The sequence below is a fragment of the Panthera leo genome, chromosome A1, assembly GCF_018350215.1.
Source record: "Panthera leo isolate Ple1 chromosome A1, P.leo_Ple1_pat1.1, whole genome shotgun sequence".
Classification (NCBI taxonomy): domain Eukaryota; kingdom Metazoa; phylum Chordata; class Mammalia; order Carnivora; family Felidae; genus Panthera; species Panthera leo.
In genome coordinates, this window is record NC_056679.1 from 114,732,268 (window position 1) to 114,758,452 (window position 26,185).

The window sequence follows — 26,185 nt, forward strand, 5'->3', positions numbered from 1 at the left end:
GTTGCAGAGGTTGGAGCTTTGTTGCTTTGGTGAAAATCAGGAGGCGGGCTAGCCTACATTCTGGATATAAATGTCTTCAGAATTAGGGCATACACTGCTGCCAGCATTTGCTGATGGGGGTGGAACTGGAGGCCCTAGATCCATCTCCAACCCAGACGCCATGCCTCCCTACCCCTTTGTTTAAAGAGGGTCTACCCCTGGGTATTCACCTTGAGAGCCTGGGCTCTGTCCCTGCAAAGCTTAGCAAGCGACAACGTAAAAAAGCACATCAGAGTGGGGGACGGGTCCTCCAACAGGATTGATTGGTAGTGGCCACGAAGGGGTGAGGTGGACAGCTGTAGCTATAGCTATACCTTTGACTTGAGAAGTTCTTGGGTGGGTGTCTACAGGGCCTGTAATGGAGGAAGACAGTTTGCTAGTCAGCAGTTAGGAGAAGTGGCCTGATTAAAATAGACTTCATGGGTTCATACCTTAGCATGACTTAGTGGTTTTGTGACCTTGGCAAATTATTGAACTTCCCTAAGCTTCCCATTTCCTTATCTTCAAAATGAGGATAATTATAACCTCTGCCTTATGAAATGAGGATTCAGTGAAATAATGCATGTGAAGCTCTTAGCTCAGAGGCTGGCACAGTAAGCACTCAATAAGTCCTAGCTAGTATTCCTGGGGGAATGTTTAAACCTTTCAGCCTGATGTGGGCAAGGCAGGAGGAGGGCTAGGACGTCAGGATGGAACCTGAAGGCCTGTAAGGACCTCAAGCCACGGCTTGGAATCCAAGGAAGACGAACAAGCGATTAGACGAAGGCAGGGCGGTGAGGGTCAAAGGCGCATGCCCGGTGATAGCAGGTGCAGGGGGGCGCGCCGCCGCCGCCGCCGCCGCCGCCGGCGGGCCTCCCCTTTAAGAGCCGCCGCCGCCCACGGCCCGCCGCTGCGGCAGGGACCTCCCCTTTAACCGCGGCTGCTCGGCACTTCGCGGCCCCCGCGGCGGCTGCTGCTGCGGCTGCTGCTGCTATTGCGGCTCTTGCTGCCGCCGCCGCTCGACCTCCGGCACCTGCATCCTCCGCTCGGGCCGGGTCCCCGCCCCGCGCCCCGCCCGGCCCCGCCATGGTGTCCTGGATCATCTCTCGCCTGGTGGTGTGAGTGCGGCGGTGGCGGGGCGCGGCCGGCAGGGAGGGGGATGGGGAATGGGAATTGGGGGCTGAGGGGTGTTGAAGCCCAGCATGGACCGTTCCGTGGCTTCATACAACAGAGTCCCCTAAAGGAACATCGTTCCTATTTGGGGTTCCCAGAGACAAGACATGGAAGAGTAGGACCCAGGACCTGAGGGGGGAACATTAGAGGAGCATAGTAAGCCTGGCTTCCCACCCCTTTTATTTTCAATTTTCGGTGTTCCTTCATCCTAGGGCTGGGCAGCATGGCTTGATTTATGAAGGGGAGGCAGCATGTCCCCTCCCCCACCTAGCAGATCTGGGCTGAAGGAGCAACTCAGACCTGGGCCGTCATCTTCATGCGGGGAGAGGGCTAATGGAAGAGCGGGGAGCCAGACAGGGCCTCATCATTCCATTGCTTAGGGCCGTAGTTAGCAGCCTTGGCCTCCTCTCTCTTCCACTATCAGGACTCTAGAGATGAGGGCATAAGCTCTGAAGGCCCCCCAGGGAGGACATCTGGGTGTTGGGAAGCAGAGATGCTTGGAGGACAAAGTGTGGGAGGTAACCGGGAGGGGATATGTGTGCTCAGCCTGGATTTGTGAAAGCCACAGAGGGGAGGGCCTTAGGTGGCCTTCATTCCAGGCTGCCAGCTACATTGTGGAGCTCTGTCCCTGCTCCTCCCCCAGGCTCCAGGAGGGAAGCCTGCTCCCACACCCCACACTTTGTCCTTGAGGACTCCACCCCCGACCCCTTCTCCACAGGTCGGTTTGAAAGTATCTTGCCTGTAAAAGGCAGGTCCCTGGGAGAACAGGCAATACCCACACATGGTCAGGGGGCTGGGCCCAGCAGGGGCTTTGCTTGGGCCTCAGCCAACCCCTACCCTGGCTCAGGACCCTGCCCCAGGACCCTGCCCCTCAGCCTCTACCGCGGGGGACTGACACCCCAGAATTCCCTCCCCCTGCCTTCTTCCCATTCAGTGCTGTTATGTGCTTGTATTCTGGCTCCCTGTCACTGGAGTCTCCCTCCTTCCTCTCCCCCATCCCACCCCAGAGGTTATCCACAGGCGTCATACCTCCCTGTGCCCTTCAGAGTGGCTGCTTCTCTCTTGCCTGGATGAGCTCCCTGGGGAGCATCAGTCTTCTCCTTCCCTCACCTGTGTCCTATATATGGTCTCTCTAATGGGATCACTACCAGGTTGTACTCCAGCTAGGGCCTCGAGCCCAGGACCCTCCCCTGAGCTTGGTCCAAGTGTACTTATGGGGGAATAAACCTTTTGCCCCTCTTAGGGCCTCCTGCCCCTGTGCCCTCTATGCCCCAGGTCCCCAGAGCCACAGAGGTGCCTCTGATTGCCACATAGAGTGCCCTGTTACGTGGTGTCTGGTTCCCCTACAGACCTGGCCCTAAGCAGCCTGGCTCAGAACTAGAGGTAGAAGGTAAGGGCAGACAGGTATGAATGAGCACAGTATCTGGAGAAGGGAGACACCCTGTTGCAGTGACCAGACCCCCACTCCCCACAATACGGATAACCAGTGATCATGGGTGAAGATACCACATTGGACCCTCTGGCCTCTGGGTCTTTCTTTACCTAAGAGGCTGGAGAAAAACTGAAAAACAGAGAGGCGAGAGACATCACCTTCACTGGCTGGGGACCTCCAAGCTTGTCACCTGAGGCTTAATGGCTTTGACTGTAACCACTGGCCTGAGTTCATCAGTCCAGTTGATGTGGCACTCTGGAGTTCTGTCCTTCTCCCCTTACCTACCCAGGGACTGACTGATGCAGAGCTGGGAGGGAGAGGCCACTGCTCTTGGCCGAGGGGACCAGTAACCATGCCTGCCTCCCTAGGCTCATCTTTGGCACCTTGTACCCAGCCTATTCTTCCTACAAGGCCGTGAAGACAAAAAACGTGAAGGAATATGTGAGTTTATGACCCTTTAATCTCCTACCCACCCCACGTGGCAAAGATAGGCCAGTGGATCACAATACAGACAGTAGTGACTTTGTGCCAGTGCTTCAGCACTAATGAGACCTTACTTCAAGGAAGTTCCTTTGTGTTCCCTTTCCCCTGTGGTGTGATCCACAGGCAAAGTTGAGGTCCTGAGTGTCCCTTCCCCACAACACCTCCAGCATAGTTGGCAAGAGAGATGGGGTCCTGGGTGTTCCCTCAAGGCCCCAGCTAATACTGCTCTCTGTACCTTCAGGTGAAATGGATGATGTACTGGATCGTCTTTGCCTTCTTCACCACGGCTGAGACACTCACGGATATTGTGCTTTCCTGGTGAGGTCCAGCATCCCCAACCTGCATCTCAGGGTCCAGAGTTTAGACTCTCTACCCCCACCAGCCCAACAGAAGATTGAGACCCAGGGTAGAGTCCTCCCACAGTTCCATGGGGTCCTGGATGTCCACTCTCCCCCCGTGCAGGCCTGGCTTAATCAGTAGAATAAGAGACCCAACCCCCACATTTCTACCTGATGATAGCCAAAGCACCATAATAGAATTCAGGAAACCTGCTTCTGCCAGACATCCTGTATGACTTTGGGCAGGTTTCAGCTTCCTAGGTCTCAGTTTCCTTATTTGTAAACTAGGCATATGATTCAATCTTATAGACATTCAGTGCTAGTATTTCAAAGCACTACTAGACTATGTTGTGAACCCTTGAAGGACAGAGAATGTCTTAATCACCTATATGTATGTTCACAGCAGGAGCTCAAAAAATGTGTACTGAGTGAGCAGATACCTCTTGGAAGAGAGTACTAACAAAGCACAGAACACTAAATCAAGAGAGAAGAGAGTTTTATGGAGAGGTAGAGAACAAAAGATGATTGCATTGGCTTGCAAGGGCCAATGACCTTTGAGAAAAATAGTTTTAGCAGAAGTTGAGTAGGGTTAGATTAGGAAAGAATAGTGGGTTAAAAATTGTGAGGACAGTGAGCATAGATGCTTCTTTTTTTTTTAAGTTTATTTATATTTATTTTTGAGAGAGAGAGAACCAGCAGGGGAGGGGGAGAGAGAGAGGGGTCAGAGGATCTGAAGCAGGTGCTGTACTGAGAACAGAGAGCCCGATGTGGGGCTCAAACTCACAAACTGCAAGGTCATGACCTGAACCAAAGTCAGACACTTAACTGACTGAGCCACCCAGGAGCCCCTAGCATAGATGCTTCTTGCCACAAACAAAGGAAAGTGCTTTGTGAGGATGTCGGAAACATGAAGGAGTCTGGCCTGAGGAGAAGGAGCCAGGGAATGGACACCAATCCTTAAAAGTAAGAGGCAGCAAAGAATGGGATCCAGAGCACAGCTGGAAAAGCTTCAGTCTTCCTTGTGGGAGGAAGGGCAGGAAGAGAAGGGGGTGAGGACCCAGGAGTGGACCTGGGAGGTTAGGAAGCTCACCTTTGTGTTGGCCCTGGGATAGACAAGCAGGAGTGTTCTATCAGAGTGAGAGGCCTGGGACTCCCAAAAGAAAAATGTGCAGAGAGCCACTGCAAGGGGAATTCTGCTGGAGGCACTTACCATCCCCCTTGGAATCTCAGCTATGCCTCCCATTTTCCTTGAGATTAGAAATGCCAAGGGGCACCTGGGTGGCTCAGTCAGTTAAGCATCTGACTGTTGATTTGGGCTCAGGTCATGATCTTGTGGTTCTTAAGTTCTAGCCTCTCATCAGACTCTGTACTGACAGCCTGGAGCCTGCTTGGGATTCTCTCTCTCTCTCTCTCTCTCTCTCTCTCCCTCTATCTCTGCCCCTCCCCTGCTCACACTCTCTCTCTCGGTTTCTCTCAAAATAAATAAATAAACTTAAACAATTAAAAAAAAGAAGGAAAGAAAGAAGGAAATGCCCAGTCTCCTGAGCCACATGGGAACCCCAGTGCACTAAGGAGTGGGGAACCAGGCAAGGTCTTGCAGGGGATCAGCTCACCTCCTGACTCCCTATCCCAGGCTCTGCCACTTGCCTCTGTCCCACCCACAGGTTCCCCTTCTACTTTGAGCTCAAGATCGCCTTTGTGATATGGCTGCTGTCCCCTTATACCAAGGGCTCCAGCGTGCTCTACCGCAAGTTCGTGCACCCGACACTGTCCAACAAGGAGAAGGTTTGCCTCCACTCTCAGCTGACTTCCTAGCCTGCCCCAGGCCATGGCAGCCCAGTGTCTGCAGCCACGTCCATTCCTGGCTCTCCTTGTGGGCACCCAGAACCTGAAGTGATCTGGCAGGGCCCTGGCCTCCTGGAGCAGGCAGTGCCTTTGTCTGGGTGTGAACAGGGGCAGGGAATGGCCTAGCCAGCAGGGACCACCCCTCACCTCCTACTCCTTCCCCTCCCACCTCTCAGGAAATCGACGAGTACATCACACAGGCCCGAGACAAGAGCTATGAGACCATGATGAGAGTGGGCAAGAGAGGCCTGAACCTGGCTGCCAATGCTGCAGTCACCGCTGCTGCCAAGGTGAGATGGGGGCAGACCAGGCTCCCAGGGCCCCACCTTGCTCATTTCATCCCCCTGGCCAAGCCTCTTTGCATCTAACCTGTCCTTGGTGCTGTGATGGTTTGGGGCTTGTGCAACTCAGGGTTGTAGGCCTGGTTCTAACACCTTCCAGCCAAGTGACTTCAACTCTCTGAGCCAGTTTCCTCAACTGTCCAAAGGGAAATGATGGGCCTTTCAGTGCTGCCAAAGGACTGGGTGAGGATAGTGTGAGGAAAGCACTGAGCTCAGTGGCTGCCCGTGCTCTATAGTGACCTCTATCTCCACCCCGCCCCTTCCTCCGGTTCTCCCGGTGCGTGGTGGTGACCCTAGGGCCAGGGGGTGCTATCAGAGAAGCTCCGAAGCTTCAGCATGCAGGACCTGACCCTGATCCGGGACGAGGATGCACTGCCCCTGCAGGGGCCTGACAGCCGTCTCCGACCCAATCCTGGCAGCCTCCTGGATACCATTGAGGACTTAGGTACAGGCAGGGCCCAGGACTGGGCAGAGGGAGGGGGGACCTCAAGGGCATGGAGGCCAGGTAGGAGAGCCACCAGACCTCTGTTCTCCTTTCTTCCCCCAAACCAGGAGATGACCCTACCCTGAATTTAAGATCTAGCACAAACCAGGCAGATCCCCGGACAGAGACCTCTGAAGATGATATGGGAGACAAGGCCCCTAAGAGGGTCAAACCTGTCAAAAAAGTGCCCAAAGCTGAGGTGAGAGCCCAGGCCAGAGCAGGGGGAAATGGGGAGGGGGTGTGACCCCAGGCTGAACCTCTAACTTCTTCTCTCCTTCCCACAGCCACTGGCTTCCAAGACACTGAAGACCCGGCCCAAGAAGAAGACCTCTGGTGGGGGTGACTTGGCTTGAGGTTCTGACCCCCCGGAGGCTGCACACTGTGCCAGTAACCCACACGCCTCCGGCCCCAGGGCCCCTCAGATGGCTGTTTCTGGTGCCTGCCCAGTGACCACTCCTCTGGAAGGGCTTGGAAAAGGGGAGGGAGGCCCTGCTATGGGGGTGGAGGGTAGAGGCTGGAGGAGTTACTGAAGACTGAGCCCCCCAAGGAGCCGGGGGCTCCTTAGAGCCCAAACTGCTATTCTCCCTGCTCCAGTCCTGCTCCCACCCACCCAGTGCCTTGCTGAAGACCATGGCCATCCCCTTTTCTGAGGTTCTAATATGCCCCCACTGCTCTCTCCGGGCTGGGGGAGCAGTCACAGCCCAGACTGACCAGAGATGGGCCTGAAGGCACCTGGGAGACAGGGAGGGAGAGGGGAAGGCTTCAGAGAACTTGTGGCACAGGCCACAGATGTGAATGGAGGACAGGGGCTTAGCATGTGCTTAAATGACCAGGATGATGAGGCCAGAGCTGCAGCTGGGGGCATTGGATAGGGCTGTGTGCTACATGTCCCCACTAAAAAGAAGTGGGGTCCTAGGGGTGTGAGTGTGTGTGTGTGTGTGTGTATCTTTCTAGGTCTAGGGCTGGGAAGATTTTGAGTAAAGGACTTTCCTGCCAGCAGTGACCATCCCCCACCCTAAGCCCCACAGCTAGCTGGCCCTTCCCTGCTTTCAGCCCTCCCTCCTACTCTCAGAGCCTCAGAGGAGCTCAGCCCAAGAGAGGATGAGGCTCTGAAGGCCTCTTATCTCCTCCTCTGCCCTTGATACCCTTTTGCTTCCTCCCATTCCTGCCCTGCCCCTGGGCTGGGCTCCTCTACCCCTCAGGGCCCATTGTAGAGGGCCCTGCTGAGCCAGCTCCTTTCCTCCTCACCTGGGGGCCCATCTTCCTTTTCTCCAGACTCCTTTTCCTGTGCCAAGCAAACTGAGCCCATGTAAGCAGGCAGACCCTTATTAGCCCAGCCTTTGCCCCACACTCTACCCCAGCTTCTGCCGTGGCTTCAGGAGGAATGTGTGAAGAAGAAAAGAAATATTGGAGCCAAAGTGCTTCCAATTCTATGAAAAGAGGGTGCCCATTGGACCTTTGGCACTGGATGAGCCAATAAACCAAATTCTGGCACCTCATATATTTCGGCCTCTGTACTTTGTTCTTGCTCCTCCAGTCCCCAGGTGGGAAGGACCTCAAGTAAAAAGCAGGGCTCAGCTATAGGAGGAAGGGGGGACAAGGTCAGAATGTGAGACCCAAGAGCTCTGATCTCCAAGATAAGAGATAGGTTTGAGCTGGTCCATCTGGGAAAATGGTTTGGAGGTTCAAGATACAGCCAGAGGAGTAGGAGGGATCATGACTTATGAAGGCCTAGGGGTCTCCAACTGTCAAGGTTGTCTTGTCCCTTGGAATTCTGCCCAGAGACCTCCATCCCCAGTGGACCTCCTGGTACCTTATGGAAAGTGTCAGTATAAGCTCTGAGGATAAAGACCCCCATGAGTGTCCCAGGGAAGAGGGAATAGGATTTCGGGGTTGCTGGGCAAGGAACTGGTTGGCCATGCTGCTTAGAAAGGCTTAAGAATGTTGGAGGAGGGCTGAGAGGGAGAGACTCTGAAAGGAGGAGACAGGCTGAGGGAAGAGGTAGAGATGGGGAACCAGCCTCACAGTGCATGTCTGAGCCTGGGGACAGAGAAGGATGACAGGACACCAAGGACTGGAGACAAAGAGATAGTCCCTGTGGCCCCAGGAGGAAAGGCTTGAGCCCTGGGCTGCTTGGCTAGGTTGGAGGAGACAAGGAAGGAGGCTGCAGGGCATGGGGTCTGAGTCCTTGGGAGGTAGAAGACCACCAGGGGCCAAGGGGAACAACTGGCTGGGGATAAGCCCTGCAAGGCGGTGCCCAAGAGAATGGAAAGGATGGCAGAGGAGCAGAGGCAGCATGGGAAGAGAAAAACAAAGGGAAAGAGTGGAGAGGGAGGGGGGAGAGAGCAAGGCAGGGAGGAGGAAGGGAGAAGGAAGGGGAGAAACAGTAGTGCAGCTTTGTAGAAGGAAAATGAAGGAAGCAGAGCATGGGGTGTGGCATAGGGTGTGTGGGGACCTAGCCCCAGGCTCTGGACCCCACAGTTGGCAAAATGCCCCTACAGCAGACTTCCCTCTCCCTTCCCCGGCATCACAGAGGTATGTCCTCTCCAGCCTCACACTCAGGCCAAAGTGGCCAAGAACTTCCTGAACTGAGGTCATGGTGGAGGTGGAGTGTGAAATGCCCTTTTCATCTTCTCTGGAATCCTCCAGTCAACAGCCCTCTGAAGGTCATTCTTTTCACCACTGGCCTCTGAGCAAATTGGTCCCTTCCTCTAGAAAGGAGAGGATGCGTCAGGATAGGATTCAGGGAGAGACTCCTTTGTTCTAGAAAGATCTCGAGAGAGTAAGATGCTGCAGTCTCATGCTAGCAGCTACCATATGGCCAGAAAACCAGGTTAGGCCCTCCCTAACCTAAATCCCATTTGCTGCATAACACACAAATATGAACGCGTGTGCATGGATGCACACAGATACATGCTTGCACCCACAGTGACCACTTGCTAAGAAGGTCACTGACAGATTCCCCACTGCCAGGCTCTCCATGCACATCTGGGTTTCTCTGTGTCAACAGGAACATGCTCAGATTTCCAAGCTCCTTGGTCCGTTGCCGTGGAAACAGTCTCCTAGAACTCGGCACAGGGCCTGGCCCCTGTGGTGCAGGGGAGGAGAGGAAAGATGGAGGGTGACAAGAAGATGGAGGGATCTTGGAGGGGTAGGCAGGACACATTTGGGTCTAGGTGACATCTTGCCATCTCATTCCTTAGGACCACCTTCTCTCTCCCCTCCTCCTCAGTAGACCTCTAGGCCAGGGGAGTGGGGAAGAGATGTCACAAGACAGGTGTATGGTTAAAACTATGTGGAGAATTCTTGTTCACTCCCTGGGTCCCCAGTGAGCATTGAGAGATATTAGCTTTTGAGTGGGAGCTAAGGTCTAGCCCTCTGTCCCACCGTGCTGGGGGACACTGGACAGCCCTCCAGGCCTGAGGTCCCTGGATAGAATGTCCTCATGGCTGGAGCTGCTTCAGCTGGCTCCCCCTCTCTTTCTTGTGTGTGTCCCACACCCAAAGAACCTGCTTAAAATGGGATTTCCAGGCTGTGACGTCAGAGGAAAGCCAGCAGCTCCAGCCTGTGCCAGTTCTTCCTTGATCAACAGAGCTGAGCCCAGTCTTGCTCAGCCTGGAGGAAAGGGGGTTGGCAGAGGAGGGAGTGGATCCAAGGGCTCTAGGCCATGGACACCGTATCAGTGGCATCCATGATAATAGGGAGAGACTGTAATAGGAAGAGGCAGGCCGAAGCCACTGCTGGCTTCCCCACTGCCTTAAATTTCAGCCATTTCGTGATCATTTCCCTCCCAAATTCCTCTAGTTTTTCCCTCTCTGAGCTGAGATAGGCCTTTCTGGTGGAGGAGGGCACTTTAGTATTAGAGCCATTTGGGTTCTGCCTGACAACTTGTCCCATATCTGGGCTGGAGGCAGGGATGGGTAGGAGGGATACCAGCAAGGAGGGGGGAAAAAGCCCACTAGGTGGCGCAGCTCACTCCCAGTGTGGGATTCCCAGCCCCTGAAGGGGAGAATCTTTTCCTGCTGTCAGTCAGCCTTATGGTCTGGTGAGCAGGGTGTCTCATGCCCCACTCGCTGGAGTTGTAGGTTCATGAAGAAAACATTCTTGCAGGTGCATGGAACAACTATGGATTTTCAAGCAATTACTTCCTAAACCCAGATTGTGTACCACCCCCTGCACACTCCCCAGGAGAACGTCAGGCCCAAAGGGCAGGTACTCCCTTTTGGTGAGAATCAGGCACTGTCCTAGAAGCAGGGAAGGTGACAAGCTGACTCTGGGAGGGTCCTGCAGCCCAAGGGACCCAACATGAGTTTCTGAAATGACATCAACAAGGCCACTGGAGCTAATTTCAAGGTCAGGTGAGGAGAGGAACCCAACAGGTGGCAAGGGGTGGGGAACTTGGGAGAGGCAGGCTAGGCCCAGAGGGATGGCAGCTCGCCTGACTGCAGGACTCTTCTGGATATTATTTCCCTGATGGCCATAGTGACAGTCCCAGGCCAGGCCCAAGTGTTTGTGTTTCCTGTCCCTTCCCTTATTTTATCTGATCCACTATGAGATTTAAAAAGGAGAAAAAAAGACCCTAATTTCCAAATTCTGGAATCCCAAGGTACTTCTACAAGAGCCAAGGTTGGGCCTCCTTAGTAACCTACCTTTCCCTGACCTCCTTCCCAAACTGACCCCACCAGCCCTGCATCCCTAATGAATTACCCTCTCCTTTTGTCCCAGCCAGATGAGTGATCAATAAATAATGCTGCCTGAAATATTGATGGTGAGTTTTACACTAGCATCCCTTAGCTGTGCCTGTCATTGGGGAATTTGAGAGCTGACAGAGAAATGCATGGCCACCAGAGAGCTCTTTTCTATCTCTGCCAAGAGGGGGTCTTTCTTTGCCAAGATTTCAACCTGTTCCCATCTCAGCCAGAATCATGACTCATTCCCATCAAGTAAGATGAGGACTCAGCCAGCAACCTCCAACCTGGGAAGAGTCAGGTAAGCTAAACAAAGCAGAGACCCTTCCTGATACTTTTGTCTCAAGACAAAGAGATCCCATTTCCTCTGTTCCATGTCCATCTTGGACCTTCCAGGTCCAGCTCTCTGAGCAGGATCTCAGAAGGAGAACTGCAGGTTCCCTGTCCCCCAGGTTGACTGTTTAAAGCATGAACAGAAGGACTCACATGCTCCCAGACTTCTCTGGTCCAAGTCACTGTCATCTAGTTTTGTTCTCCCTGGAAGAAGGGTAGGGGAGAGGAGGAGCAGGTAGAAACTCTTGAGCCCTGTTGAGCCTGACTCACCCGATGCCAGGGCCCTCCTTGGCAGAAGCTAGGCACACTCAGATCTTTGCATGCACAATGCCCTCGGCCTAGGCACTCTAGTTCTGCTCCACTTGGTCAGCTGCTGCATACACTTCAAGTCTCAGTTTAGAAGTGACGTCCCTGCCCCATCCTATCCCGGTCCCTGTGGCATTCTGCTCTTCCTCCCCAACACCTCCCCCTGTTTGGTCATTGCCTGTTTCCCCACCAGACTGAAAGCCAGGGCATAGGCAGTGAGTGGGTCTACCTGGTGCACCACGGTTTCCCCAGCATCTAGCAGGGGTCCGGGCACACAACAAGCACTCGGCACATTTTTGCGGAATGTTCTAATGATGTCCTGTAGTGCTTTTCCACTCCTGAAAAAAACATCAACCTTCAAACTTCACCGTCTCTCTTGACTGAGCTGTTTGCCTGCACCGGAGGATGGGTGTCTGCACTAAACAGCAGCAGCCCAGATCAGCCTCCCTTGCTCTCACTTCTCCTGCATGTGTTCATGCTCATTTGCTCTCCTTTCTCTCTCACACACACAGATGGGAGTCAGCTTTCCAGCCACATTCAGTTCTCACTTTAATTCAAAAGCTAAATTGGGAAGAAGAGCAGCTTCACACTCCTAATTTAGCCTGGGAGAGAAAAAGGGAGACAGCCTGGATTTGCCAGGGAAAGGAGAAAGTTGGGTGTGGGGTGGGGAATGGTGGCAAACATACCCATAGCCTAAGGGAAGACAATGAAACTCTTACCACCCAGCTCCTAAAAATAAACCATCTACAGCTATGACCCCAGAGTGACCCTTATTAAGCCTCTTTCCCATACAAGTGCAGCCATTCCGGGCATTCCCCCAGTCTAGGGGTAGGATTAAGGGAGGCAGAGATTGTGGTTATTAAAACTATGAAAAGAGGGATGGGGCGCCTGGGTGGCGCAGTCGGTTAAGCGTCCGACTTCAGCCAGGTCACGATCTCGCGGTCCATGAGTTCGAGCCCCGCGTCAGGCTCTGGGCTGATGGCTCGGAGCCTGTTTCCGATTCTGTGTCTCCCTCTCTCTCTGCCCCTCCCCCGTTCATGCTCTGTCTCTCTCTGTCCCAAAAAAAAAAAAAAAAAAAAAAGTTAAAACTATGAAAAGAGGGAGATGCTGCTGCTTTGGTCACTGGTAGTACAAAATCAGGAAGTCCTTCTTAAATCTAACTTTAATCCCTCTTTTGATAGCTGAAGTGGATGATGAATAAAAACAGTCTGCAGGTACTTGCCCACTAATATTCATAGCAGTGTTATTCACGAGAGTGAAAAGGTGGGAACAGTGGCGCCTGGCTGTCTCAGGCGGTTAAGCATCCAGCTCTTCATTTCAGCTCAGGTCATGATCTCATGGGTCATGAGTTTGAGCCCCACGTTGGGCTCCATGCTGGCAGTTTGGAGCCTGTTTGGTATTCTTTCTCTCTCTCCTTCTCTCTCTGCCACTCCTATGCTCATGAAAAACAAATAAATAAACATAAAACAAAACAAAACAAGAGGTGGAAATGGTCTAAATGTCCATCAACAGATGAAGGATTAAACAGAATGTGGTATATACATACAATGGAATATTATTCAGCCTTAGGAAGGAATGAAGTTATGACACATGCTGCAACATGGACAAAGCTCAAAAACATTATGCAAAGTGAGATAAGGCAGTCAAAAAAGGGCAAATATTATGATTCCACTTACATGTAGTACCTAGAATAGACAAATTCATCAAGACAGAAACTATAATAGAGGTTACTAGGCAGTGGTGTGAGGGAGCAGGATGGGTACAGAGTTTCTCTTCAGGAAGATGAAAAAGTTCTGGAGATGGATGAAAGTGATGGTTGCACAACATTGTGAGTGTACTTAATGTCAGTGAATTGTACACTTAAAAAAAATGGTTAAACTGGTGGGATGCCTAGCCAGCTTGGTTGGCCGAGCCTGCACCTCTTTATCTCCGAGTCCTGAGTTCAAGCCCCACGTTGGGCATAGAGTTTAGGTTTCAAAAAATGATTAAAATGGTAAATATTATGGTATGTATATTTTATAAATGTCTTTATTTTATTTTATTTTATTTTATTTTATTTTATTTTATTTTGAGAGAGAGACAGCACAAGCAGGGGAGGGGCAGAGAGAGAGAGGGAGAAAGAGAATCCCAAGCAGGCTCTGAGCTGTCAGCATAAAGCCTGATGACACAGGGCTTGATCCCACGAACCATGAGATCATGACCTGAGCTGAAAACTCAGGTCAGACTTAAGAGTCGGACACTTAACCGACTGAGCCACTCAAGTACCCCTATGGCGTATATATTTTACTGCAATACATTTTTTAAGAAGGCACTGAGTCCAATGTTGGCTTGAAGACTGTCACCCTGCCATGATGACTCTCTGAGGCATGACCAGAGGGAAACTGAGTCCTAGAAGTTCAAAAGACCCCTCCCCTTACTCACAGGGACAGAAATGCTGCTTCTGCCTGGAGTACAGAGAAGAACCCTCTGGGGCATTCCTAAGGATAGGAGCTAACTCTGCCTACCTCTTATCTCTTCTTATCAGTATGATAATCTGGAGGGAAGTTCTTCTTCCTGGCTCTGGATTCCAGCATCCTCTTCAGTCACTTCTTTTGACTTTGCCCTAAACAGGGTTCTTATATGGGTGTAGTAGATAAGGGGATGGTTAGAGAAGGGAAAAAGAGAAGACCCTTCCATCCAGCCTCTCCCACTTCCCTGTGGCCACTGTACCAAGGAAAAGGGATGTATGCACCTTTGGGCTGAGCTGCCTGTCAGTAAATTTGGGTGTCAAATTTTCTTGCTCTCTGCTTCTGATTGGGTGGCACCTGAAGGGAGTGTGTGATAGCTGGTACTGATGCATCCAGACCTCACCCTCTCTCCTAGATGACTACATGATTTCCTGCCTGGTGTCCCCACCAGCACTCCCCACCCAGCCTCCTGCAAAATGGCCAGTTGGCTCCCCAACTGCCTGGGAAGCACTTCGGTGGGTAGGAGATGATTAGGGGTTCCACAGTCACTAAGCTTCCCCTATGATAGCACATTTCACACTGTTGTGATTGCCTGTTTATCTGTCTGTCTCCCACACCCAGACTACAAACTGCAAAAGAGGAGTCACCTTTTTACTTCTTTTTGTATCTTTAATACCTAGAGGAGCAGATGTTTGATAAGTAACTGTTGAAATGGTCTGTTCACATGTCTGTCTGCCCTACTCGACTTGACTCAAGAATCCCTGGAGGGTGGGGGTGCCTGGGTGGCTCAGTTGGTTAAGCATCCAACTTTGATTCAGGTCGTGATCTCAAGGTCTGAGTTCAAGCCCCATGTCATGCTCTGCGCCGACAGCTCAGAGGCTGGAGCCTGCTTCAGATTCTGTGTCTCCCTCTCTCTCTCTGCCCCTCCCCTGCTCATTCTCTCTCTCTCTCTCTCAAAAATAATAAATAAATGTTAAAATGTTTAAAATAAATAAATAAATAAATAAATAAATACAAATAAAGAATCCCTAGGGGTGAAAGCTTTGTCCAGTTCATTCTGGAACCCCAGAGAACATGTTGTTCTTGGTATGACTTTGGTTTCAGCCAGAGGTTCTGAAGCCAGACTGTCTGGATTGGAATCCTGGCTCCCCCATTGCTCAGCTTTCTGACCTTAATCAAGTCACCTGCCCTCTCTGAGCCCCCTTCCTCATCAATGACATGGGGGTGAGAATAGTACCTACTTCATGAGGTATTGTGAATACAAATGTCTGTCAAATGTTTAGCACAGAGCCTGTCACATTGTAAATGTGTCTTATGGGTGAGGTGGGGGTAGAGAATGCAGCTAGATGTTAAGAAGAATCAAAAAAAACAAGCACCCACAGCTCATGGCTGCATCCTGGTATTTTGGGGTAGGGGGTGAGGCCAGTGCCACAGTGACACAACCCCAGGGGCTGCCTGTCCCCTACTTCCCTCCCCCTCCCACCAGGTCTACAGAGTCCAAGCTCACCCACCATGAAGCTGAGCACCCCGGCGCTGGGCTGGGCGGCGGTGAGGGGCCAGAAATAACCGCCGTTGCTATTCCTGCTTTTCTAGGCTGGATGGGAACGCTGCCTCTCTCATCTAAAGGCTGCTCCAGACTTCCTGCACATCAGTGGGCTCTTATGTAACGCTCCCCTCCCTCTGCCTGCCCAACACGCTTCCAGAGATTTCTGCAGCCAGCTTTGCTGCACACTCAGCTGAGGGGTGGGGAGAGCAAAGAATCCACCACCGGCCAAATTGTCCTGTAAGTCCAGGGTCTTGACAGCCCCAGGCCTGGGAGAGGATCCACACAGCACAGGGCAGAGAGACTGATGTCCAAGGACAGCAGCCTCTTTCTGCATCTGCAGGTTACTCTGAGGCAGAAAGGACCAGGAGAGCCCTATCTGAGTGTTCACCCTCTCCCTCTGCCCAAAACAGATGCTCTGTGCCAAATTATTATGCTTTAGTGTCTCCACTTTAGACCTAACCTGTGTCTGGCACACAACCCATCAGCCAGACTCTGAGGATGGCAACACAGACCCCAGCTCTCTCAGGCAGATCCCCTAATCTTGGCCAAATCCTCCATGTCCCTTTCCTGAAGCTCCTAGAACCCACCCCGAGCATGCCAGGTACCCTCTTCAGAGCCAGGGGCCCCTGTGCCTCAGGCCTCAGCATCACTCTCCATGAGCCCTTCTTAGAACTTGCCCCTCTCTGGGCACCTGTCAGTTAAACATCTGGCCCTTGGTTTTAGCTCAGGTCGTGATCGCAACATTCTCGGGATTGAGCCCTGACAGCATGGAGTCTGCTTGGGATCTCTCTCCCCATCTCTTTCTGCCCCTCCTACGCTCTCTCTTAAAATAAATAAACATTTAAAAAAACATTAAAAAAAAAAAAAGGACATGCCCTTCTCCACCTGGCTTAGGAGTCAGGGTTTTCCTCTGGCACCCGGTTTCCCCACCTGTAACTGGAGCAAAATACAATGGCTTCACACTCCAACACCTCAAGGGGATTTTCTCTTTCATCTCCCCTGGTCATTCTTCATGTCTCCATTTCTCCTCTTCTGTCAGTGCACTTTCTGTCCCCTCATTCGACCCCCCACCAGATCTGGCCTCTCCAGAGGTTTCTCCTCACCTCTCACAACCCTTCCTTCACAGGGTGGGAGTAGAGCTGTACCCAGACCTATTGAAGGCCAGGCCCTCCATATTTCCGGCAGAACCCATCAGCTATCGGAAAGTGTGACAGGCACCCCAGACGGAACTGAAGGGAGAGTCACTTCCTGAGCCCCAGGCTGGCCACAGCAGTGGCAAACCACGATCTGAGCAGCACATGTGGGTGCTGACGTAGTCGGGGTTGAGGAGGAGGAAGTGGCAGTGGAAAATGGGGCTTGTTTTCCTCTGACAGATGCTGGGTGCTCAACAATGGGTCAAGTTTCTGAGACATAGTGATTCCCACTGGCTTTTGCTTGGAGCCCCAGATGCCCTGGGCAAGCTCAGTTCTGCTCTCACCTCTGTTCCCTACTCCTCTCCTGCTTGCAAGGAAAGTCGGAGTGTAGACGGCAGCCCAGACCTGCACCCCTTCCAAGAGCTTCTCACCTTTTCCAGGGCTTCTGGCACCAGTCACCCAGGATGCAAGGTGTGAGAGTCCCACACTCATCCCTAATGCTCCTGGAAACCCTGTAGATCCCAGGTCAGGGTGCAGGAGTGACTCTGAGTCTTGTTTACCCCCAGTTTCATTTCCATTAGAACCCAGGCTGGTTGTCAGGTTTGTTGGTCACAAGTTAGGTAGGTGCTCAAAAGCCCACCTGAGATTTGGCTCCTTGGGAGGGGTCAGTTCTTTTCACTCTGTCTCCTCCTCACCTTCCAGTCCTCCCCCAGCCCCCACCCATGAGAGCAACCAGGGGTGTGCCATTGCCCAGAAGACAGAAGAGAATGGGGATAACCTAGATGCTTCCAGCTGTATTGCTGAGAAGGCAGGCCCAGAGCATAACTCTATCCAGGGAGAAGACTCTCAGACCCTCCTTCTCACTGGTTTCCCAGTCAGAGAGAGGGCTAAGGTCTGTGCAGTGTGTAGGGGCTTTGAGCCCGCTCCTCTCAGTGCTCTTCAGGGGCGTATACCATGAAGGCAGAGCAGGGTAGAAAATGATACCTCCTCCTCTGTATGAGCTATAGAGGGCAGAATAAGGGAGAAGAGGGTGGAGGGGTACAGTTGAGCCCTAAACATTCTCACTGCCCATACCTTAGCTTGAGGCCCTAGACTGATCGCAGCCTTTCCCTCCTGAGGCCTTTGCACAGCTGTCCCCTTTGCCTGGAATGCCCTCCCCACCACACTCCTCTATGCACAGTTGGTTTCCTCTCATCCTTTATGTCTCTGCATAAATGTCACCTCTTCTGAGATGCTTCCCTCACCTCTCTAGTATGTTTTATTTACCATAATCTGAAATCATCCTTTTTATTTACATAGTTGTTTACTTGTGTCACTGAATAGCAGTTTCCAAGAGGGCATAACTCCATCTGCTTTCTTCATTGCAGAATCCCCAAGACTTAGAATTGTTTCTGATACAAGCAAGGGCCAATAAACCTTTTAAAAAATAAATCAATGTGTTTTTTTGTAAATGAATGTTTTACTCAGCCTTACCTCCTGCTATCTCCCAATTGAAACCCTCTCTACTCTAGCGCTTTAAAAAAAAATATTTATTTATTAATTAAAGTTTATTTATTTATTTTTAGAGAGACAGAGACAGGGTGAGTGGGGGAGGGTCCGAGAGAGAGGGAGAAAGAGAATCCCAAGCAGGCTCCATGCTGCCAGCACAGAGCCCAATGTGGGGCTCAAACTCATGAAACTGTGAGATTATGACCTTAGCCAAAACCAAGAGTCAGATGCTTTACCAATTGAGCCACCCAGGTGCCCCTGAATGTTTATTTGTGTGTGTGTGTGTGTGTGTGAGAGAGAGAGAGAGAGAGAGGGGAAAAAAGCGAGCCAGAGAGGGGCAGAGAGAGAGGGAAACAGAGGATCTGAAGCTGACAGCAGAGAGCACAATACAGGGCTCAAACTCACCAACCATGTGATCGTGACCTGAGCCAAAGTCAGACACTTAACCAACTGAACCACCCAGGTGCCCCTTAGCTCATTTTTTCCAGGCAGATCACACAAGGACTGTTCTGGCCAACCTCCCCCCAAACCTGGTCTGAAAGTGCTTCACTTCCTCACCACAACGTTTGGTTCTTCTCATGTTCGCTCTCCTCTAAAATCTTTTTATCATCTTTGTCCCCTTCCCTGGAATCTCTGCCTCCTCTTATCTTCTGTGTTCTTCAGCACAACTGACATTTGGAGGCTAACAGGGCTGCTTCCTATTCTTAATTCTCTTGCAACATGGAATCCAGTCTTCTTTTACCTAACTGTAAGCTTCTTAGAGGCCGGGGTGTATGCCATAGGCCTTCCTAATCCTTGCCCACAGAAAGTCCTCAGAAAAGTTCTTTGTTGTCGTGGAAAATGGGTGTATTAATCAGAAACTGCTGGATTGTGAGTAACAGAAACTGAAAGGAGCCTATTTTATTAAATCAAAAAGAAATGCATTGGCCTGCATAACTAAAAACCTCAGGCTGTATCCAAAGACTTACTCTCTGTATGTAGAAGCCTTCTATGTTTTCCTCTGCATTGGCTTCATTTTCAGGTAGGCTTTCCAGTCCTCATGGCAAGATGGCCTCCAGGCTTACATTCCATTGGCTTAGTACCATCAGAGAGAGAATTGCCCTTTTTCAAGAGTTCCAGAAAAAATCCCAGAAGTGCTTTTCATTAGCCTTGTCTGGGTCATGTGCCCATCCTAACTCAGTTGCTCTGGCTAGGGACATGGAATGGTCCTAGGATGGAGCATTCTAGATGGATGGCCAGGTGTGGGTGACATACCCACTCCTAGGTCTAGAACAGGGTTGTCTTCCTCCAACCACATGTTCCCCAAAAGAAACCGTTGTCTGGGGAACAATTATGAAAAGAGAGGGGAATTGATGTTACATATGCAAAACAAAAGATATAGACTATAAGGATTTCCATTGCCCAGCTTCAGTGAGGATCTGAAGATAACTTAGGTCAACTTCCACATGAGAATCATAGGGGAATTGGTTTGTTCTGGCTGTGCTCTTGGGATCTGGGCAGCTCCCCAGGGACAGAAGGAGGATCCTAGCTAAGATGAGGAATCCACTCAGTTCAGTTCTGGCACTCACAAGGTCAGAAAAATTATGACTCAGTAGGTCTAAGGTAAAACTTCTTCTTCTTTTTTTTTTCCAGAGCTCCAGAAGTGATTCTGTCACACACACAAGGTTGTAAAATTCTGTTCTAGGAAGTGATGTTTTACTTCAGCAAGAAAGATTCAGATTAGCTCTTCAGGACATGTCCCCTGTGTTAGAATTGGAATGTTTCTCCCTTTCTGCACAGTTTTTCAGAAAAGGATCACTGGAGTTTGCTTGGAGGCTGAAGACGGGTGGGTGAATTGTGGGTGACCCTGTGGGTCAAAAGCCCCTGAAAATAACAATAGTCACTGTTAATGAATGGTAATTCCAAGGCAGGAACTGTGCTTTGGGACTTCAGTGATGTCAGTCCATGTAAGCTTCAATTTTTCACAACAATTCTTCCATGTGGGTATCATTAACATTAGCTCTATTTTACAGTTGAAGAAAGTGAGATACAAAAAGCCTGGCCAAGATACCCAACCTGGGAATGGCATTCAGACACAAGGCCATCTGACCCTGACTGGCAGGAGGCCTCAGAGAAGATACATCACTCATGGCCCTAATGGACAACACGGTTAGGCATTAGGAGTGGGCCTCTCACCATGCCCTAGCCATTTGGGTTGGGGAGCTCAGACTTAGAGCACACAGGTTCATTGCTAGATTCCTTAAATAGATTTTTATAAGAAAATGTGTGTGTGTGTGCCTGTGTGTGTGTTGGCATGCGTGTGTGCGTGTGTAGAGGATAGAGAAGGATGAAGCCCAAAAGTTATTGCCCCTCCCATTTAAACCCCAGGACTCTGACCTGTTTGGGTTCACAAGGACCCCAGTCCTACCCCCGTCCGTCCCTGTGTCCTCAGCACCCTCCTTCCACACAAATTTTGTGCTTTCTTTTTAAATTCAGAAAAACAGCACCTCTCTGGATTGAGAGCTAGAGCAGGAGCCTTCCCCTCTCGGAATCCCTGTTTTCTTGGGGTGCGCATTTAAATGCGGGGGTAGGGATGGGACCGAAAGGGCTTCCCCATTCGCGTCCTGCTCCTGGAAGACCTGCGGGAATCGTTCCCGCCTACCCACCCCCGCCCTCCCGCCCTTAGGCTGGCTCCGGGAGGGAAGTGTTATCCCGCCTGGAGTCTGGGCGCCTCGGCGGTGGCGGCTCCCCAGGGACTGCAGGGAGAACCCAGGCTGCGGCGCCTGCTCAGTTCGCGCTCACTGCGTCTAAGGCTCCCCCGGCCTGGCTACGCGCCCAGCACAGGAGCAGGGAGGGGGAACCCGAAGCCGGCGGAAGAGCCCACTCGGCCCGGGGCCCGGGGAACTGAGCTGGAGAGGGGACCTCCAGGGGGCAGCACCAGGCCGCTAAGCAGGTCCTCTCGGTGCCAGCCTAGGGGTCCCCAGACAGCCCATAGGGAAGCCTCCTTTTCAGATTGCCGCATTGCCCGCCCATCTCCATTTGTTCTGGATAAAGGTGGGAAAGTCTCCCACCACCACAAGGACCACCAGCTCCTGGTTGAGAAGCTCCTGGTGGCCCACCGCAACCCAAAGAGACCTAGGGAACCACCTAGCGAGTATTTCCTAGCCTCAGTTTCCCCCATGACATCTGGAATGGCTTCGTGCCATTGGTCAAGGCCGGGGGGTCAATGCCCCGCCTCTCCTGGGCGGCCTCTGCCCCGGCCAGCCCAGCCGCTCCTCCCCTTAGCTCCCGCCCCGCTCCCACGGTCCCAGAGGTGGGCGGGAGGGCCCTGGATGACGGTGGCAGAACCCCGAGCCGACTCGCCCTCGCCCCCGCCCCGGGCCCGGGCTTCCCCAGCCCAGTCCCCGCTGGGGAGTCGACTGAGCCGCGATGCGCCAAGCGCTACGCGCCCGGAGACCTCCACCAGGGCGTCCCCAGCTCTTGCGCTCATTCTGGCTCCCGGGGAGGGGGAGGGGGGGCAACTAGGGAGCAGCGAGCAACGACCCGGAAACACCATATAAGGAGCAGGAAGGATCCCCCGCCGGAACAACCCTTATTTGGGCAGCGCCTTATTTGGAACGGCCAGATATGGCCCGGCCGCTTCCGGCTCCGGGAGGAGGGAAGAAGGCGGAGGGAAGAGGCGGGGGCAAGGCTGGGAACTCCGAGGCAGCCTGAGTCCGGGAGTCCCCAGCTGAGGCTTGAGTCCTAAGCTTTCTCGAAGCCTAGACGCCCAGGGTCCAGGAGTCCGCGCAGGGGCCGGGGTGAGGGATGGCGGTGCCCACAGCTCTAGGATAGGGGGCTTCACGTCACTCTGGGTCCTCCCGGCCGGTCTTGCCATATTAGGGCTTCCTGCTTCCCTTATATGGCCATGTACGTCACGACGGAGGCGGGCCCGTGGCGTTCCAGACCCTTCAAATAGAAGCGGATCTGGGGAGTCGCGAGAGATCCCAGCGCGCAGAACTTGGGGAGCCGCCGCCGCCTGCTGCCATCGCCACCAGCTTCCGCCGCCGCAGGACCGGCCCCTGCCCCAGCCTCGGTAGCAGCGCCGCGTCCACACCCGCTGGCTGCGAGGGCGAGCCTAGAGGCCCCACCTGCTCCCGCCACAGTGTGCCCTGCGTCCCGCATGTGACCCGGCCAGGCCCCCGAGAGTGTGTCCCCCGCAGCCACGGCTCCGGGCTGCGCCCACCCGCCCCAACACCAGCTCTCCAGCCTGCCCGTCCGGGATGGCCGCAGCCAAGGCCGAGATGCAGCTGATGTCTCCGCTGCAGATCTCCGACCCGTTCGGCTCCTTTCCTCACTCGCCCACCATGGACAACTACCCTAAACTGGAGGAGATGATGCTGCTGAGCAACGGGGCTCCCCAGTTTCTCGGTGCTGCCGGCGCCTCAGAGGGCAGCGGCGGTAACAGCAGCAGCAGCAGCGGGGGCGGTGGAGGTGGAGGGGGCGGCAGCAGCGCCAGCAGCAACAGCGCCTTCAACCCTCAGGGGGAGGCAGGCGAGCAGCCCTACGAGCACCTGACCGCAGGTAAGCGGTGGCCGACGCCGAGGATTAGCCCCTTCGCCACCATCCTGGCATCCAATCCTTCCCCACAGCCTTGCAGCGCCCCCTTCACCGCAGCAGTGCTCCTGGACCTCAGGGATGCAAGTGGGATTTCCCTTCCCTTCCTCGCATCCTTAGGGTCATGTGCTAGAGGGATACCTGGGGACACCCACCTCACCCTCACCCTCCTTGTCCCTAGCGGTGCGCAGAGGAGCGAGCTTCTGTTTTGGATGGAGAGCTCGGGCTGCGTGGGTGGGTGGAGGGGGGAGGGCTTGTTTTGAAGAGCAGGGCTGCGCCCCCCTTTCTCCAGACATCCTTGCGTTGCTTGCCGCCTGTGCCCAAGGAAGGGCCGTGATCCGTGCCCAGGGATGTCCTGGCAGCCCGGGGTAGGGGGCGCGCACTAGCCGCGGCGGAGGGGTTGCTGGCGGGAATCCCTCCGTGGCGCAGCCGCCGCTGCGGAGCGCGGTGAGCTGCAGTGGAGGGGGATTCTCCGTATTTGCGTCAGCTGTTGTTGAAATGGGCTCTGCCGCTGGAGCGGGTCCAGGAACATTGCAATCTGCTGCTATCAATTATTAACCAGCTCAGGAGTCAATGGTAGCCAGCCCGACCTCTTGCCTGGCAGCTCGGGTCCTCGTCCTCCAGTGATTGCTCTCCAGTAACCGGGCCTCCTCCCTCTCTCTCTCCTGCCAGAGTCTTTTCCTGATATCTCTCTGAATAACGAGAAGGTTCTGGTGGAGACAAGTTACCCCAGCCAAACCACCCGGCTGCCCCCCATCACCTACACTGGCCGCTTCTCTCTGGAGCCTGCACCCAACAGTGGCAACACCTTGTGGCCTGAGCCCCTCTTCAGCCTGGTCAGCGGCCTCGTGAGCATGACCAACCCACCGGCCACCTCATCTTCAGCACCATCTCCAGCAGCCTCCTCCTCCTCCTCTGCCTCTCAGAGCCCACCCCTGAGCTGTGCAGTACAGTCCAATGACAGCAGCCCCATTTACTCAGCAGCACCCACTTTCCCCACACCTAACACTGACATCTTCCCTGAGCCACAAAGCCAGGCCTTTCCAGGCTCGGCAGGCACCGCGCTCCAGTACCCGCCTCCTGCCTACCCTGCTGCCAAGGGTAGCTTCCAGGTCCCCATGATCCCTGACTATTTGTTTCCACAACAGCAGGGGGACCTGGGCCTGGGCACCCCAGACCAGAAGCCTTTCCAAGGCCTGGAAAGCCGTACCCAGCAGCCTTCACTCACTCCACTGTCTACCATCAAGGCCTTTGCCACACAGTCGGGCTCCCAGGACTTGAAGGCCCTCAATACCACCTACCAGTCCCAGCTCATCAAACCCAGCCGCATGCGCAAGTACCCCAACCGGCCCAGCAAGACGCCCCCCCACGAACGCCCCTATGCCTGCCCCGTGGAGTCCTGTGACCGCCGCTTCTCCCGCTCAGATGAGCTCACCCGCCACATTCGCATCCATACTGGCCAGAAGCCCTTCCAGTGTCGCATCTGCATGCGCAACTTCAGCCGCAGTGACCATCTCACCACCCACATCCGCACACACACAGGCGAGAAGCCCTTCGCCTGCGACATCTGTGGGAGAAAATTTGCCAGGAGTGATGAACGCAAGAGGCATACCAAGATCCACTTGCGGCAGAAGGACAAAAAGGCAGACAAAGGTGTTGTGGCTTCTTCTGCCACCACCTCCCTCTCTTCCTACCCGTCCCAGGTGGCTACCTCCTACACATCCCCAGTTACTACCTCTTATCCGTCCCCAGCCACCACCTCATATCCATCACCTGTGCCCACCTCCTACTCCTCTCCTGGTTCCTCAACCTACCCATCCCCTGTGCACAGTGGCTTCCCCTCACCCTCAGTGGCTACCACATACTCCTCCGTTCCCCCTGCTTTCCCAGCCCAAGTCAGCAGCTTCCCTTCCTCGGCTGTCACCAACTCCTTCAGCGCCTCAACAGGGCTTTCGGACATGACAACAACCTTTTCTCCCAGGACAATTGAAATTTGCTAAAGGGAAAGGGGGAAAAAAGGAAAAGGGAGAAAAAGAAACACAAGAGACTTAGGACAGCAGGAGGAGATGGCCACAGGAGGGGGTTCCTCTTAGGTGAGATGGAGGTTCTCAGAGCCAAACCCTCCCCCTCTACTCTACCCCAGGGTCGGCGTGGAAGGTCTATTGGCCTGCAATCCTCTCTGCCCGCTTGCCCTTCCTCCCCCGTCCCTACTCCCTTTGACTTCAGCTGCCTGAAACAGCCATGTCCAAGTTCTTCACCTCTTTCCAAAGAACTTGATTTGCATGGATTTTGAATATATCATTTCAGTATCATCTCCATCGTATGCCTGACCCCCTGGTCCCTTCAATGCTAGAAAATCAAGTTGGCAAAATGCGGTTTGGGCCGTAAGAGCCCAGCCCTGCACCCTTGTACAGTGTCTGTGCCATGGATTTTGTTTTTCTTGGGGTACTCTTGATGTGAAGATAATTTGCATATTCTATTGTATTATTTGGAGTTAGGGCCTCACTTTGGAAAAAAAAAAAAAAAAAGAAAAGCCAAGCAAACCAACGGTGATCCTTTATTTTGTGATGATGCTGTGACAATTAAGTTTGAAGCTTTTTTTGAAACAGCAGTCCTTGATATTAATCAGAGCATGTGTCAGAGTGATGTTCCGTTAACTTTTTTGTAAATATTGCCCGACTGTACTCTCACATGTGACAAAATACGGTTTGGTTTTTCTTCTTTTTTTGGAAAGTTTTTTTTTTTTCGTCCTTTTGGTTTAAGGAGTTTCACGTCTTGGTGCCTTTTGTGTGCTGCGCCTTGCTGACAGCTTGACTCATGCCGTAGTGAGGGACGTGCTCACCTCTAGCCTTAAGGGGGGCAGGGAGTGATGATTCGGGGGAGGCTTTGGGAGCAAAATAAGGAAGAGGGCTGAGCTGAGCCTCAGTTCTCCAGAATGTAAGAAAACAAAATCTAAAACAAAATCTGAACTCTCAAAAGTCTATTTTTTTAACTGAAAATGTAAATTTATAAATATATTCAGGAGTTGGAATGTTGTAGTTACCTACTGAGTAGGCGGCGATTTTTGTATGTTATGAACATGCAGTTCATTATTTTGTGGTTTTATTTTACTTTGTACTTGTGTTTGCTTAAACAAAGTGACTGTTTGGCTTATAAACACATTGAATGCGCTTTATTGCCCATGGGATATGTGGTGTATATCCTTCAGAAAAATTAAAAGGAAAATAAAATAGTTGTGGTTGGGTGCGTGTTTCCTGGGGTGGGAGAGGGGGCGGCCCTTTTGTAGCCATCTTTATCGAGGGCTTTGAAGGGCTTTTACAGAGACAGGGAGATTCCTTTCTTGTTTTTTAAGATTTTATTTTTAAGTAATCTCTACAGCCAACATGGGGCTTGAACTCACAACACTGAGATCAAGAGTCACATGCTCTGCAGACTGAGCCAGCCAGGCTCCCTGGAGACAGGGAGATTCCAGTCAAAGTCGTGCCCACTGTGTGTCACTGGAGTGAATTTTTTGAGAACTGTGTGTGGGTCTCTTGATACTGGGCCTTTTCCTTA

At 52.7% G+C, this 26,185-nt stretch overlaps 2 protein-coding genes across 4 annotated transcripts; both read left to right on the top strand.

Moving 5' to 3' along the window:
* Positions 1 to 953: 953 nt before the first annotated feature.
* REEP2 (receptor accessory protein 2) lies at positions 954 to 7,615 on the top strand. Of its 3 annotated transcripts, none has more exons than XM_042936361.1 (8): positions 954 to 1,136; positions 2,992 to 3,064; positions 3,348 to 3,424; positions 5,109 to 5,229; positions 5,466 to 5,579; positions 5,934 to 6,075; positions 6,183 to 6,313; positions 6,399 to 7,615. In XM_042936361.1, exons 1-8 carry the CDS (start codon positions 1,105 to 1,107, stop codon positions 6,465 to 6,467), a joined length of 759 nt encoding a protein of 252 aa, XP_042792295.1. In that variant the 5' UTR covers positions 954 to 1,104; the 3' UTR covers positions 6,468 to 7,615. The 3 variants fall into 3 exon arrangements, with proteins under 3 accessions (XP_042792295.1, XP_042792288.1, XP_042792304.1); XM_042936354.1 differs by having other exon boundaries at positions 955 to 1,136; positions 5,928 to 6,075; XM_042936370.1 differs by having other exon boundaries at positions 958 to 1,136; positions 2,913 to 3,064; positions 5,928 to 6,075.
* A 14,413-nt stretch (positions 7,616 to 22,028) lies between these two features.
* On the top strand, positions 22,029 to 25,862 carry EGR1 (early growth response 1). The gene is made up of 2 exons (XM_042936395.1): positions 22,029 to 22,597; positions 23,303 to 25,862. Exons 1-2 carry the CDS (start codon positions 22,297 to 22,299, stop codon positions 24,628 to 24,630), a joined length of 1,629 nt encoding a protein of 542 aa, XP_042792329.1. The 5' UTR covers positions 22,029 to 22,296; the 3' UTR covers positions 24,631 to 25,862.
* Positions 25,863 to 26,185: the final 323 nt, after the last annotated feature.